At 37.1% G+C, this 13,872-nt stretch overlaps 1 protein-coding gene across 1 annotated transcript in view; it reads right to left on the reverse strand.

Annotated features, from left to right (window-relative positions):
* Positions 1–13,872, reverse strand: part of diaph2 (diaphanous related formin 2) — a 760,530-nt gene that overhangs the window by 116,777 nt on the left and 629,881 nt on the right. Inside the window, exon 26 of the mRNA XM_031890756.1 lies at positions 6,729–6,824. Coding sequence (XP_031746616.1) covers positions 6,729–6,824 — 96 coding nt within the window. The remainder of the gene's footprint in view (positions 1–6,728; positions 6,825–13,872) is intronic.

The following is a 13,872-nucleotide window of genomic DNA, read 5'->3' on the forward strand; positions in this document are numbered from 1 at the left end:
GGCGGTGCCCTGGGGGAAGCAGGAGGATGCTGTGGGGGAGCTGGAGGATGCTTGGGGGGGCCCTGGGGGAAGCTGAAGGATGCTTGGGGGGGCCCTGGGGGAAGCAGGAGGATGCTTGGGGGGGCTTGGGGGGAGCCGAAGGATGCTGGGGGTGCCCTGGGGTATGAGTATGAGTAATTTGGGGGAGGATCACCAATGTTTTAGGGGGCCCTGGGCTGGCTAGCAATGATTTAGGGGGTACCTGCCCTGGCACCAATGCAAAACGTAACCCCTGGCTACCAATGTCTGTATGTCTTTTGTATTGATGGGGGGGGTCACTGGGGGAGGGGCCATTGGGGGTGTGGGAGGAGAGGGGGGGGCAGAATTTTTTTTGTGAGGGGCCCCGTAATTTCTGATGGCGGCCCTGGGCAGAGCAAAGGATACTACACTGGAGGAGGACAGTGGCACAGTGCCAATGGGAAGAAAATGCTGAATCCCTCCCTCCTGCCCCCTGACAACTGTGTATGCTGACAGGCACATCATTGGTCTTGCCTGCCTGTGTATAGTTTGGTTCTACCTAGAAAATGTGTTAGCATTGCTTCTACTGTACATGGTAACATAGGAGTAAATGACTTGCAGGTTTACTGGTGCCAGAAACATATTTAAAGGTCACTTTTAAGTGGACATGTACGGGGTCATTTTTATAGCTCAACCCATTAGGAGACAAAGTAATTGATGGTTATTAAGCATTGGAAAATCAACCAGAGAAATCAATGGGATGCATTCTGTTGACAGCAATTCTGAAACTGAATCACGGCAGTGTTGACTTGATATACTGGGACCAGTAGTACTTCTTAGCCGTATATATTATCATCTGACACTGGAGGAGTTTAAACAAATCTGATGCAAAGTGATTGCTCTATGTGTATAAATGAAACAGTTCCTATAATTAATTGAATGGTTTGCTTAAAATATTAAGCAATCACTTTGCACTAGAATCAACTTGCCCCTCCCACATTATACATTACACAGCATTTAAAGGAAACACTACCTTAGCAAATATCTTCATTAAAAAAGTATTTTTTAAAGGATTTCCAAAAACAACCTATTTGAAAAAAAAAAAATACTATTTTGAGATATAAAATTGCTTGACCAGTTGGGACCATATAGTGCTGTGTTCAAAATGGTGCAGTACTAACCAGCTGGTGCTCTTGACCTTTCTCAGCCTACTTGCAGAGTGATAGAGCATGTGACTGCTGGTAATTTTATTCCAGTTTACATACTGTGTATCAGTAATACATGCAGAACTGATGTCTATCAAAACCACAAGGAATACATATTGGTTTTAGCTCTGTTATGTGTTGCAAGCTGATTTAGTGTAACTGAACTGCAGTACTTCAGTTTATATTATTGTATACTAATGCACATATTCTTAAATATTCTACATTGTTAAAGATGGGCTTTAAATCATCCATTTCAGTAACAAGGTTGTTGAACACATCTAACATAAATGTATAGGTCCCAAACGTGCTCTGTTTTGCCATCTGCCTCACTCAACCTGTGGAGAAATGCATGCACCATGCCTAATGAGCCTTCATAGCATTCCACTGATACGTGATTAACTGTCAATCAGGCCCCCCCTGAGTATGTACCACTGATACTAGTTCAGGTGAGGTGTTCAGGGGTACATTCATCTAGAGAGTAGGTGTGCGTCCTCAATTTCTGTACTACAGAATGCTCTGATTTATAGAACTGTTGCGTACATTGTAGCATGTTTGTGTTTGATTCAAGTAACATTTTTGCATTATAATTTTGGCTGGAGGGTCACTATATCATAGGTGTACTAAGCATGTCGGAGGGCTGCCATTGTGGATAGTTGCACTAAGTGCTTCAGTGAATATGGAGAGGGCATGGAGTGTGAGTTCTTGTGTACATTGCGACAGTTCAGGTTAAGGAAATGAGGGTAGATTGCGCAAATGTTAAGGCCTGCTTTGCGTGTGGGTGTACCACAGCATTATGACTGTGGTGTGCTAGGCTTTATATGGCAGTTAATTCATTTCTTTGAGTAAACTAAAGTGTGAATGTGCCTACAAAAGGCAGGTAACCCAACACATGTTCTTAAGAAAGCCTTGTGGTTGGATACAAGCAGCCATATTTGCACACACAAACAAAATAAAGTCTTCACCATTCTCCCAATAAATGGAATGGTGCACTATGTGTGCTGAATGTACCAAATACATTTACATTAGCTCATACTTCATCTAATAAATACATTTTCAGGGAGGTTACTGTTAAATAACCAACATTACATCAAACAGATTTTTAAATGAGGTCATTATAAGGGTTTACACCCCCAAATGCTTCCATGAGATTAATTCTTCTCTTCTCATACCAAATGATTTTCCCTTACATGCAAGACATGTCAAAATGAAACATTCATTGATCAAACTGGTTGCATGTCATCCATTGGGCAGCATAATTAGGTCAGAAAGCAATTATAGAACAAGCTGCACCCTGTTGTGTAATTTTACTGTATGAAACAAGGGAAATCAATGCGTATAAACTTCTATTCATGGCTCGAGCAGTGATTTCACAATCCTAATTGTTTTGCTTAATCTTTAGGAGTGAGCAGTCAAAAGTACAGAGAAGCTTTAAAAGGGAATGACTTGTAACATTTCTTTTTGTTTTGCTTTTTCTTCCCTTCCCGACACAATCACGTCATAATTTGCCAAACTAAACAATGAAGTATAATAAAACGGAACATTATAAAAAAAGAAAGAAAAGGTCATAAAAAAAGAAGAATATGTATTAATTTGTCCTCTTTTGTTCAACTGGTAATTTAAAAGCAAAGTCATTTTATTTTTGCTGTTCTAAGTGGTTATAGAGTTACTGGCTTCTTCAACACTTTATAAAACTTTAAAGTGGTCATTTTCCCCATGTACAATTTGAGGAAAATTGCCCTGTTAAAGTGTTCTCTGCAATAACGAGAAATTGTGTGGATTTATAAATGTAGGCTGGAAAAAGCCGCTGGTTCTGTAATACAATAATGGAGAATAACTAAATGTTGTCTCATTTTTTCTCCCCAGATCGCTACCTACCTAATAGATTTACTCCCTGAGCTTGGGTGAAAATGCATTTGGGAACACTATCATTGACAATGGTATATGCAACAAGATATGTTGCATGATTGAACGGAGCACCGATGGAGCAAGCATTGTAATATTCAAGATCAGCAAAACTGCTAAACTCTTAAAGGTGTTTGCCAAGTAAATTATGAGTTCTGACCATTTGTCTCTAAGTATCTAGTTTCTCCGTATAGATGTTTTGCAAAGATTTGGGTTTTTTGGTATATGACAACCTGTGCTACTCTAGACACTCAATGGCTACTAAAGAAAATAAAGTTCTGTCTTGCAGAGAAATGTCATTAACTTGAGGGATGAAAACATAATTTTGTCTCATTATAGGTCTCTGGTAAGGCCTCGCCTTGAGTATGCAGTGCAGTTTTGTGTTCCAGTCTTCAAGAAAGATATTAATGAGCTGGGAGAATGTAAATATATGCAACTAAAGTGGTAATAGGGATGAAAGACCTTAGTTACCCTATGAGCATAGACAGGATGGTCATTATATGCATGGGCAAATATTGTGCAGCATTTTCTAGCTGCATAAAATAAGGACACAAATCTCAAAAAGTTACTGTACTTGCTTCAAAAGTTATTTTTTGGGCAAAGCCATGCAAATATCCTACCTATCTCTATCCTATCCTACCTACCTGTTGATAAAGCAAAATATTGGAAACAAACGCTGTATTTTAAACTTGGATTTTCCATTTATTTGGTACTTGGTGATATATAATACATATTTGCAGTTAAAGTGTGATTATTACGAATCAAAAATAGTGCCAAATAATGTTAACTCCAGTTTATTAGTATTTATAGCAGAAAAATGCACCTGATTTCTACTTGTGTACGAAAAATTCAACACAGTGTAGGTGCCATATATAAATTTAAGTGGATTCAGTTAAGTGGAAGAATTCTATTTTTCAACCCTGTATCTGCTGCTGTCCTGTGGGAAGCATTATTTTCTAGACTGGCTTCAGCGTATTACTCTAACACTGAAATTCTTGATTACTCATATATATTGCTTTCTGAATGAGAGACTTGGGTTTCTGCAAGTATTTAACAAAAGCATAACAAAACGTAGGTTTCCATGTGTTAATGTAAGCATTTAGGGTTTAAGTAACAGGATATAATAGCTTAAGTTGTACTTTTACAGAAATACAAAAAAAACCAAAAGCCTCTCCAAAAAATTCCTTCCTGGCTCCAAAATGGCAATTGGACCAGTCCCTGGATCAGCTTTGTATTCAATAACACTGTATTTTCTCCCTTGTTAAAAAGCTACCCACCCCTTTCATGAAGCTATCTAATATATCTGCAACTACGATATATTTTCAAAAATTAAGATTTAGCCTCCAAACTACGAATAGGTACAGATGCCCTCATGCCTGCTGGAAGGACCTACTAGTAAATAAATTAGAAAGCTTATCTTACTAGTATAGATTTATACACACAGTAGTAATCATATTTCCCATAAAGTACCTCGTCTTCAGCATAAACATACCTAACTTGTCCAGACTTTCTATTCTCTTTACCAGCTTAGCTGCCCTTTCTAATTCAATGATATCCCATTTGAACACTGAGGATCAAAACTGCACAAAATATTCTACATGGGGTCTTACCAGTGCTTTATAAATTGGTATAATGACCCTCTCATCCTGCAGATCTATGCCTCATTTAATACAGCACAAATCCTATATTACATATTTTCAAAGAGAAATATTCCAGAAATCAGCCAATTCCAGAAGTGGTGCATGCAATTTGGTCTTATTATTGGGCTGGTAATTACTTCAGTCACCAGGATTAGTAAAAATATATAATAGGAAAACTTGTTATTGAAAATTTCAGTATAAAGAGAACTGAAAATTGCATCTCTAAGGTAAATAGAATATACATAATGTCAGCAACAGAAGATTAATTTTATAGCAGTCTGCAGCTTGAGTTGAGTCCTACAGGTGCAAAACAACCCTGTACTTATTGCTTGCTAAATATCTGGCATTTAGTATAAGACTCATTGTCCTGAAATCCTCTGGCATTCCCTAACTTTAGGGTTTAAATGATGAATGATAAACAAGGTAGGGGGCGGGATAGGAGATGCACAAGTTCAAAACCCCTGTACCTATAAACAATTTCCCCCAAACCAGAAATTATAAATTTTGCATATGAATATTATTTAGGTAACATAACTGCACTGTATACTGTATGTTGAGATTAGTTGTCCAAGTAATATAAAACAGCGACATAATGCAAGAAACTAAAAATGCTGTTACTTTGCTCAGGTGGTTATACAAATTACTGAGATATTAAAGCTCCAACTGCTGTTTTAATCAAAACACATAATGGGTATGGAGATAAAACACTAAAGGGGTTATCTAATAAAAGGCACTAAGTTTGTCCAGAAGCAGTAACCCATAGCAACCAAATAGGTAGCATTTAATGGTCACCTGTTTAAAAGCAAAACATCTTATTGGTTGCTATGGGTTACTGCTCCTGGGCAAACTTAGTGCCTTTTTCTATTACATATGAGGTTAAGTGGACTACTGCATGCAGCAAGTACACAAGAAACCACCAAGGTACAAGATGAATAAAACAAGTCAGTATAACAAGAATATGCGAAGCAGAATGCTAACGTGCTTCTCTCGGCTAGGGCAATATGATTGATGAACTAAACACTAAATTTATGTTAGAAAAGCCATAATTCCCAAACAGTACAGCTGCTACTTGGATACAATAAGAAATTGTTTATCAGTATGTCATGAAGACACAAGTATCAACTATTTTGCTCTAATGCACAATTTGCAAGAATGCACAGTTTGGTTGGAATCACACATTTATTCAGATGATAATTACAACATATACAAGAGCAGCATGTGCATTGCTCGTGTTTCCCTAACTTCCATGCAGATGCTTCTGCCCCCCCCCCCCCCCCACACACACAGAGATACAGTCAATTATTAGTTCACAATCAAACCAGAAGTCCGCAAAGAATACTGATACATAATACTATTGTTACCTTTTGGGTCCCTGTTATTTATAACAGAAAGAACACAACAACTCATCTGAGGATGCACAGCAATTATACGACCTTCTTTGCCCCATGGGGCAGTTACATATAAGTATGCTAACCCATCTTATGCTATCTACCGGGCACAGTATGGGTGAGCAGCATTCTTCCCAGGACACTGACATCTATATAACACAAACTATTTTGTACCTTCAATAGACATTGTGGCACCTCTGTAATCATCTCACCCCTTCTCACACCAACATATGTCTTTACCATACAGGCATCAGTTTTAAATATGACACCATGAAAAACACAAGTCCCAATGCAGGTGGAGATTTTAGTTCTACTCAAAGTGGAACATAAATATTCTTTATAGTGGAAAGCAGCTCCCAAAAGTACTAACTTTATGCATCTAAATGTAGTATTTAAAGGAGCCACTTTATTGCTCCTGTTAAATATTTCTTAGCATATATAGCAGCTATATAGACAAACTTGGCAAACTCAAGCCTCTGTTCACATAAGGATCACCTGCTGTGATTCCACACAAAAGCTAGGAAACAAGAAAGAGAACTCACCATGATCAGGAGTTTCAGAATATGATTTAGCATGGAGGAAAATCGCTCACTCACCATTAGTTTTTGGAGTTCGTTTCCTGCGATCCCTGAATGCAGCGCCTGACTGCAGGGCCTCGAGCAGACTATCCATCACTCCTGTCTCATCACCCTCTGTGCAGGAGGAAAAAGACAATATTAATCTCAGCACAATTAAAGTTGGACAATAAAACACATTCATAAATAGTCACATTTTCATAAAGCTTTTCAATGAAAAACATATATCACTTATAACATGGTGAGGGTTGTCAGTCTGTCTAGACCTCCCACTAGTTTGTTTATGAGCGTTAATTGAGCAAAATATCTCCTTACTATCCCACCAACTTAGAAAGGTCATATCTATTTTATAGTGAAGATATACAGGGTATATTTAAATTTATGATATAATGGTAGGTTGCTTATTTGTACATCAAATCCCAACTATGAAGATGATTGGCATTCATGGAATCGGTGTCTCGAGAATATACATCCAAGGCAGATGTACTACAGTATTTGGTTTACACTGGAACTTTACTTAAAGACCATTTTTGGATTTGTTAAACTAGGGATGATCGTCTCCTCTCTTAGTGACCCTTGTAGAATTTTTACACCTCTACATCTTTTACAATAATTGAAACCTTAGGAATTCAGTGACCTATTGCATACTGATTGCAATGGATGCTCAGAGTGACCAAGAAACAGCTTTTTGCCGAATCTTCCAGTTTTCTATATAAACCATAACTGTGCAAACTAAGAAAGAAAATCCCCATAGTGAATAAAATATTACTATTTCGTTTGAGGTAAGCATTTTGCTTTCTCCTTCCCATAAAGAGGTACAAAGATTCACCAAGTACTGGCCTGATTTTTCAAAGACTGGACCTAAATAAGTTTTACATTACGAATGTTGCCATTGATGTTTGCCCAACAGACAACAAAGCTTTTCCATCTTCTTATAAGGATGTGACGCTTGAGCAAGAGTTCATATTCAAACTGGCTTGCCATAAAGGCTATCCTAGCAAGCAGTTTATATTAATATAATAGGACAAGATTAGTGCTTTTAATGTGCAAACATAATTGCAAATTTTTATTCAGTGTAATTGTCCTTTTCAAATATGGCATAATCACAGATTGCAAATATTTATGGGAAGATATTCACTAAAATGATTTTGAATTTATATTTGCAAAGTGAAAATTGGCACTAAATTCTTGCACGATAAACAAATACAGAGGAGATACTCATGCAAACTGCAATCTAAATTGCAAATTTTTGTGCGTGATGTGCATTTCACTGATTCACAAATAAAAGGCAAGACGGGCATGGCAAAATGTAAGCATTTAGGGAAAAACTTTTGCAAAACAACTATTTGCAAATAAATATTTGCTGTGCAAACTTTATAAATGTCCCACAGTGTCTGCAGATTCAGAGAATCAAGGCCACAACAAAACCTGTAGAGGATTTTTTATTAAAACTCAGCTCCAAGACACATAAAATAAAAGCCCTGGAAAATAGCTAAACTCTTGTATTTTAAGGTACCTGTATCCTTATCAAGTGGAGACTGACCAAGTTGGAGTTACCCATTAGGACAGTTTAAATTGGGCCCACCCCATACAAATTGGCTGCAGCAATACAGAGGGCGAGAGACACAAAATCTACCCTCTTGGAGCAATCGCACAGCACCTGATCTGGGAACTAGCACTTATATTGTAAAGTCACCCACTGTGACCTACAGTACTTATATTTGCCTATTTTGTGTCTGTAATTTACCCTCCCATCTAGATTGTAAGCTCTACAGGGCAGGGAACTCCATCCTCTTGTGTCTGACTTATTGCAACTGTATTTATTGTTATACTTTGTATTTATCTATTATCTAAATAACCCCGTTTGTATTAATGTATTCTACTGTACAGTGCTGCGTACATAAATAGTGCTTTATAAATAAAGCTATACATAAAGTACATACACCCAAAAATTGGACGCACAGGGGGTTGAACTTGATGAAGTTGTCTTTATCAAACCAAATTGACCATGTCATTTAATGTAATTTACTACAAAAGGAAATTACAGATTATTACAAATAAACCGATGCATCAACAAGGCTTTTAGGCATTGCTTACTTTCTGCTTGGGTGCCGTTTCACTGACATTATATATTGGGTTATGGGGAAGAAAAAATCTGTCTGAATCTATCTTTTTGTGACTGCTATAACTAGAATGATTAGATCGGACAACTTGATAAATGACCAAAGCTCTCCTTTCAGAGCACATCACCAAGGCCCCTCGCTAGGTCTCTCCGCTGAAGTAATGACAATTTACAGTTTCTATACTGAAATTTGAAGTTTCCCACTGTATGGGCTATTAGAACAAGTACTCTATTCTCTCATGGGACATATACTCCAGGAGATGCTGAAACCTTCCATAATAAAGTAATGTGCTCAATATTCTTTTTAACAGAATATATAGCATTATTAAGGTTGGCAATAAAATACATTTCAAACCTTGCTATTCTGTAAAGTCTCAAAAAAGAAGAACTATGTATTTTAAGTTTGTTCATGATATACATGCACTTTAGATTTTTTAAAACTGCCTTTACATTATTTACAATTATTATGCATCCAACATTCTCTGAAGTACTTTACAGACATTGTTCCTTATTCCCATCAGCTCCTGCCCAGTGAAGCATACAATTTACGTTCCAAGTTTAGTTTTTCATCAGGGGCTAATTAACCTGCCAGAATATCTTCTTAGTGAGGGAGGAAGGCAGACTACTAGAAGGAAACTCAAACACAGATTGAACATACACATCATTTAGATAATTCCATGCTCAAACCCAGGAGAATAGTGCCGCAAAGCCATCCACCACTTAGTCCATTGCTTTGAATAATACAGGTATGGGACCTGTTATCCAGCCGCTTATCCTGAAGTATCCAGGATAAGCGGTTTTCCACAATTTGGATCTCCATACTTTGAGACTAACAAATCATTTAAACAATAAATTGTCTACAATAAGCATTAGTTATATGTAAGTTAATCAAGTCCAAGGTACTGTTTTATTATTACAGAGAAAAAGGAAACATGTTTACTTCCTGTAATTCAGAGTTTTCTGGATAACAAGTTTCTGGATAACGGATCCTATATCTGTACAATTCATTTATATAAAAAACCCTACTGGTGACAAAATGAAATTGTTATATCATCAAGTAGATCAATTTTGATAAAGTAATCTAGTTTACATCTCCTTTACTTTTATTTCTCCTTTATTTTTATCCTGTTTTAATTAGGCAATATACAGTACATGTGTATAAACAACTGTTCTGAAAGATCAAAAAATAGTCAGAAGAACCCATTGAACCTATATTGTTAAAAACATCAAAAACAGCTAAGAACTATCCACAAAGCTTAAGTTGGCTGGAATAGCATGGGTGAAATATTTTTGTTTCACTTAAGTATTTATCTCCCATTCAGAATGATGCTTTGATAGAAGCACTGTACAGAACATGTAGAGTGACACTTAGAAAAACAGGACATCCAAGAGCTGCAATAGGCATACAGGTATAGGACCAGTTATCCAGAATGCTTGGGACCAAGGGTATTCCGGATAAGGGGTCTTTCTGTAATTTTGATCTCCATACCTTAAAGCCTACTAAAAAATCATTAAACCATTAAACTCAATAGGACTGTTTTGCATCCAATAAGGATTGGATCTTAGTTGGGATCAATTACAAGGCACGTTATATTACTACAGAGAAAAAGGAAATCAGTTTTAAAATTTTGAATTATTTGATTAAAATGGAGTCTATGGGAGACATGCTTTCCGTAATTCAAAGCTTTCTGGATAATGGGTTTCCGGATAAGGGATCCCATATCTGTATAACATTAATGGCTCATTCAGTTGCCCTGATGCAGTGAGTCCAATTTTAGACTCAGTTGTTATGTTTTCCCTCCAGTGCACCAGGTTTTCCAAGAATTCATGCAGCATTGCATATGTAATGCAGAGGTGCAATTTTTCTGCATTTGAATCTTACACATGCTGCATCTGGTGCAACTGTGTCCAATTTTTCAAAATGGATACAACTGCGTGTACACTTTTCAGACGCAGTTCTGCCAAATATTTTCACAGTCTGCCTAGTGTCCAGTTCTTGCTCACATAGGTTGTAGTGTTTGGTGTGTGAATGATGTCTGCACCCAATTCTGTAGTTGCAAGTGTGCTGCATCTATTGATGCCGTGTGTTGAGGAAACTCTGGAGCTACCCCCTGGTCTTCGGAATGAAAGGCAGGAAGGAAGAGTTGCAGAGAGTATTTTGATGCAAGTACCTTTAATAAAAGTGCTTTTAGATGCAACTCATTGTGGGGAAAGGCTTAAGTTGCCTGCTGCATCTGTGGATGTAAATGAGCACTTTAGTTTATTAGGAGAATTACACTGTGAATTTTGCAAAGACCTAAAAGCTCTACTGGTTTGTTCATTTCACCTTCAAGAGAAATAAGCAGGTACAATTTCACAAACACATTCTCTTCCAAACCTACTGTAAATGTTCCGTGGAGGTCAGCTGCAATAAATGTTAGCAGTAGATAGCAGACCCGCTGTATCACAATGTACACATGACTCTGCAAGTGCTCTTAACTTGAAAAATTTGCTAAGAAAGCAACCTTTATAGATTAGATAGGAGGCCAGCTTACCCACAACAATGAATTCAGAAACCGACATGAATAGCTCTTCCACATGTTACACCAACTCGAGAACAGAAGAAGATTAAAGTGTCCTGGCTTCTTATAGCAATTTATTAGATCAGTAGGGACTTGCTTCTCACATACACCTGTATAACTGTATTTGTAGGAGCCAAGCTGCTAGAACTTGGGAAAGCAATTTATTTTAGCATTGCCCATATGCTGCAAAATTAACCTAGATAAAATGTATTGCAGACGTGAAAACCAGGGATCCCGTTGGAAAAAAAAAAAAAAAGATTAAAATTTGTTTATTTAAAGAGGTTTCTAAGACTCATATGCAGTACATTTGTTATTTTAATTTCCATTATTTTGGAAAACAATTTTCTCCCAGTGCTGTCACTGACTGCATTTTTCTTTTTTTGCTTATTTTGCTAGTTTGTGTTTTGTCACTGGATATACCAAAATCCTTTTTTTTGTTAATTACAGCTCCATTAAACTGCATCTGCCAGTAAACTAGTGACATTAATTTGTAAGCCCGTCCTACTGGTAACAAACAACTCACAGCCTGGTATTTGAAAATCACTAAATAATATGACGGAACCTGCCTTTAGCCCGTAACATTTTTAGCTGTCATTGACAAATGCTGTATAAAAAACTATGGGCTAGTTTATTGTTTCACTCAAGTAATGCAATGTTATTTTTTTTTAGAAACATCAGACAGTAAAAGTGAAACAAATGGAACAAAAATATTATAAATTGTTTGTTCTTGAGACGGTTCTATAGACAGTTACCATTTATAAAACTATCTAGGTTACAGGTGTAATTTAACATGTTTCTGCACTTTACACAGGTTTTGATATCCAAAATGGAATGCAGAAACTTGTGTTCTCTCCATGAATACAGCACTGCCTGTGTTTAGCACACTGTATTCATAACAGGTGGGTGGAAGGTGGTACATAGCCAGTGCTCTGCAGCTAGTATTGGATATCCTATCCAGGCACAGAGGGCAACCAGGCTGGATACAAGTGCTCTGTAAATGAGCACTAAAGGGAAAAGCTTTTATGCTGTTGTACTTGGGCAGGGGTCCCCAACCTTTCATACTCGTAAGCCACAGTGAAATGTAAAAAGACTTGGGGAGCAACACAAGCATCATAATAGTTCATTGAGGTGCCAAATAAGGGCTAAAATTGGCTATTAGGTAGCCTCTATGCACACTATCAGCTTACAGGAGGCTTTATTTGGTAGGAAATCTTGTTTTTAACCAACCAAAACTTGCCACCACGTCAGGAATTCAAAAATAACTACCTGGTCTGGGGGCACTGAGAGCAACATCCAAGGGGTTGGTGAGAACATGTTGGCCCTGAGCCACTGGTTGGGAATCACTGATCTAGATTCAAAGTAAATTAACCTTCCAGTGAGACAGACCTGACTCACAGAGGAGTTCCATGACCATATACGTGGTCAAGGAACACTGAATTGACTTTTAATATCCTCATATTTGTCAAAAGGGGGTACATCATTTATTATAATACACAATTCAGTGAGGCATGTGACAGAAATTACATCACTGAGTACTGATTACTGGTGAAATTCATAAGCACTGTTTATTTGGATATAGTTTACATGATACTGCATGGTTTTTGTGTATATTTTAATATATAAAACATGTATTATGTGATTCCTTTTATAATCATTGAATCTGATATGTTTTCTTAAGTCAACTAATGTTACCTTTGCTTGTCAAATCAGGAAATGACATGATTAAAGAATTTTTTAATTAGCCAACATACTGTTTTCTCAGTGATCACACCTGCACAGACTGATACTCTATAAATAATATCTTAAATATTAGCAACTTTAACCAATGTTTAAAAGCTATACATGACTATCTGTATGTGAGCTTGATATTATCTGTGTGCATATCGTGAGTGTTAGACATTAACAGGTCCATCATATTATATAGTTACGGGATCTGTTCTTCAGAAAACTTATCAAATAAGTCAGATTTTTAAAAATGTTTTCCTTTTCCTCAGTAACAATAAAACAGTACCTTGTACTTGATCCAAAGATAAAATCAATCCTTATTGGAGGAAAAACAATCCTGCTGGATTTAATTAGTATTGAAATGATTTTTTAGTAGACAAGGTATGGAGATCCAAATTTTGGGAAGAGCCCTGATCTGGAAGACCCCAGGTCCCGGGCATTCTGGATAATGGGTCCTATACTATGAACTATATACTTCTACTACTGGTTTTATCAGCAAGTAAGTTCAGTCTTATACTGTAGTCCTAACAATGTCTTCCTATAAGACATGTAATTGCATATCACTCATGCAGCACCATTTTCTTTATAGATGTCCAAATGATGGAGGTCACAACCTATTGATCTCTTCATCCACTTGCTCTTATCATTCATAAGCTTGGTGGAGCAAAGGTCTTAGCTGTTGAATGTCTTGGGTACAAATACTCTTCTAGTTAATATAAGGTCAAGAAGGTTGTTCTCATGTGGTTTTTATCCCTAT

This window comes from Xenopus tropicalis, chromosome 8, assembly GCF_000004195.4.
Source record: "Xenopus tropicalis strain Nigerian chromosome 8, UCB_Xtro_10.0, whole genome shotgun sequence".
In the NCBI taxonomy this organism is placed as follows: domain Eukaryota; kingdom Metazoa; phylum Chordata; class Amphibia; order Anura; family Pipidae; genus Xenopus; species Xenopus tropicalis.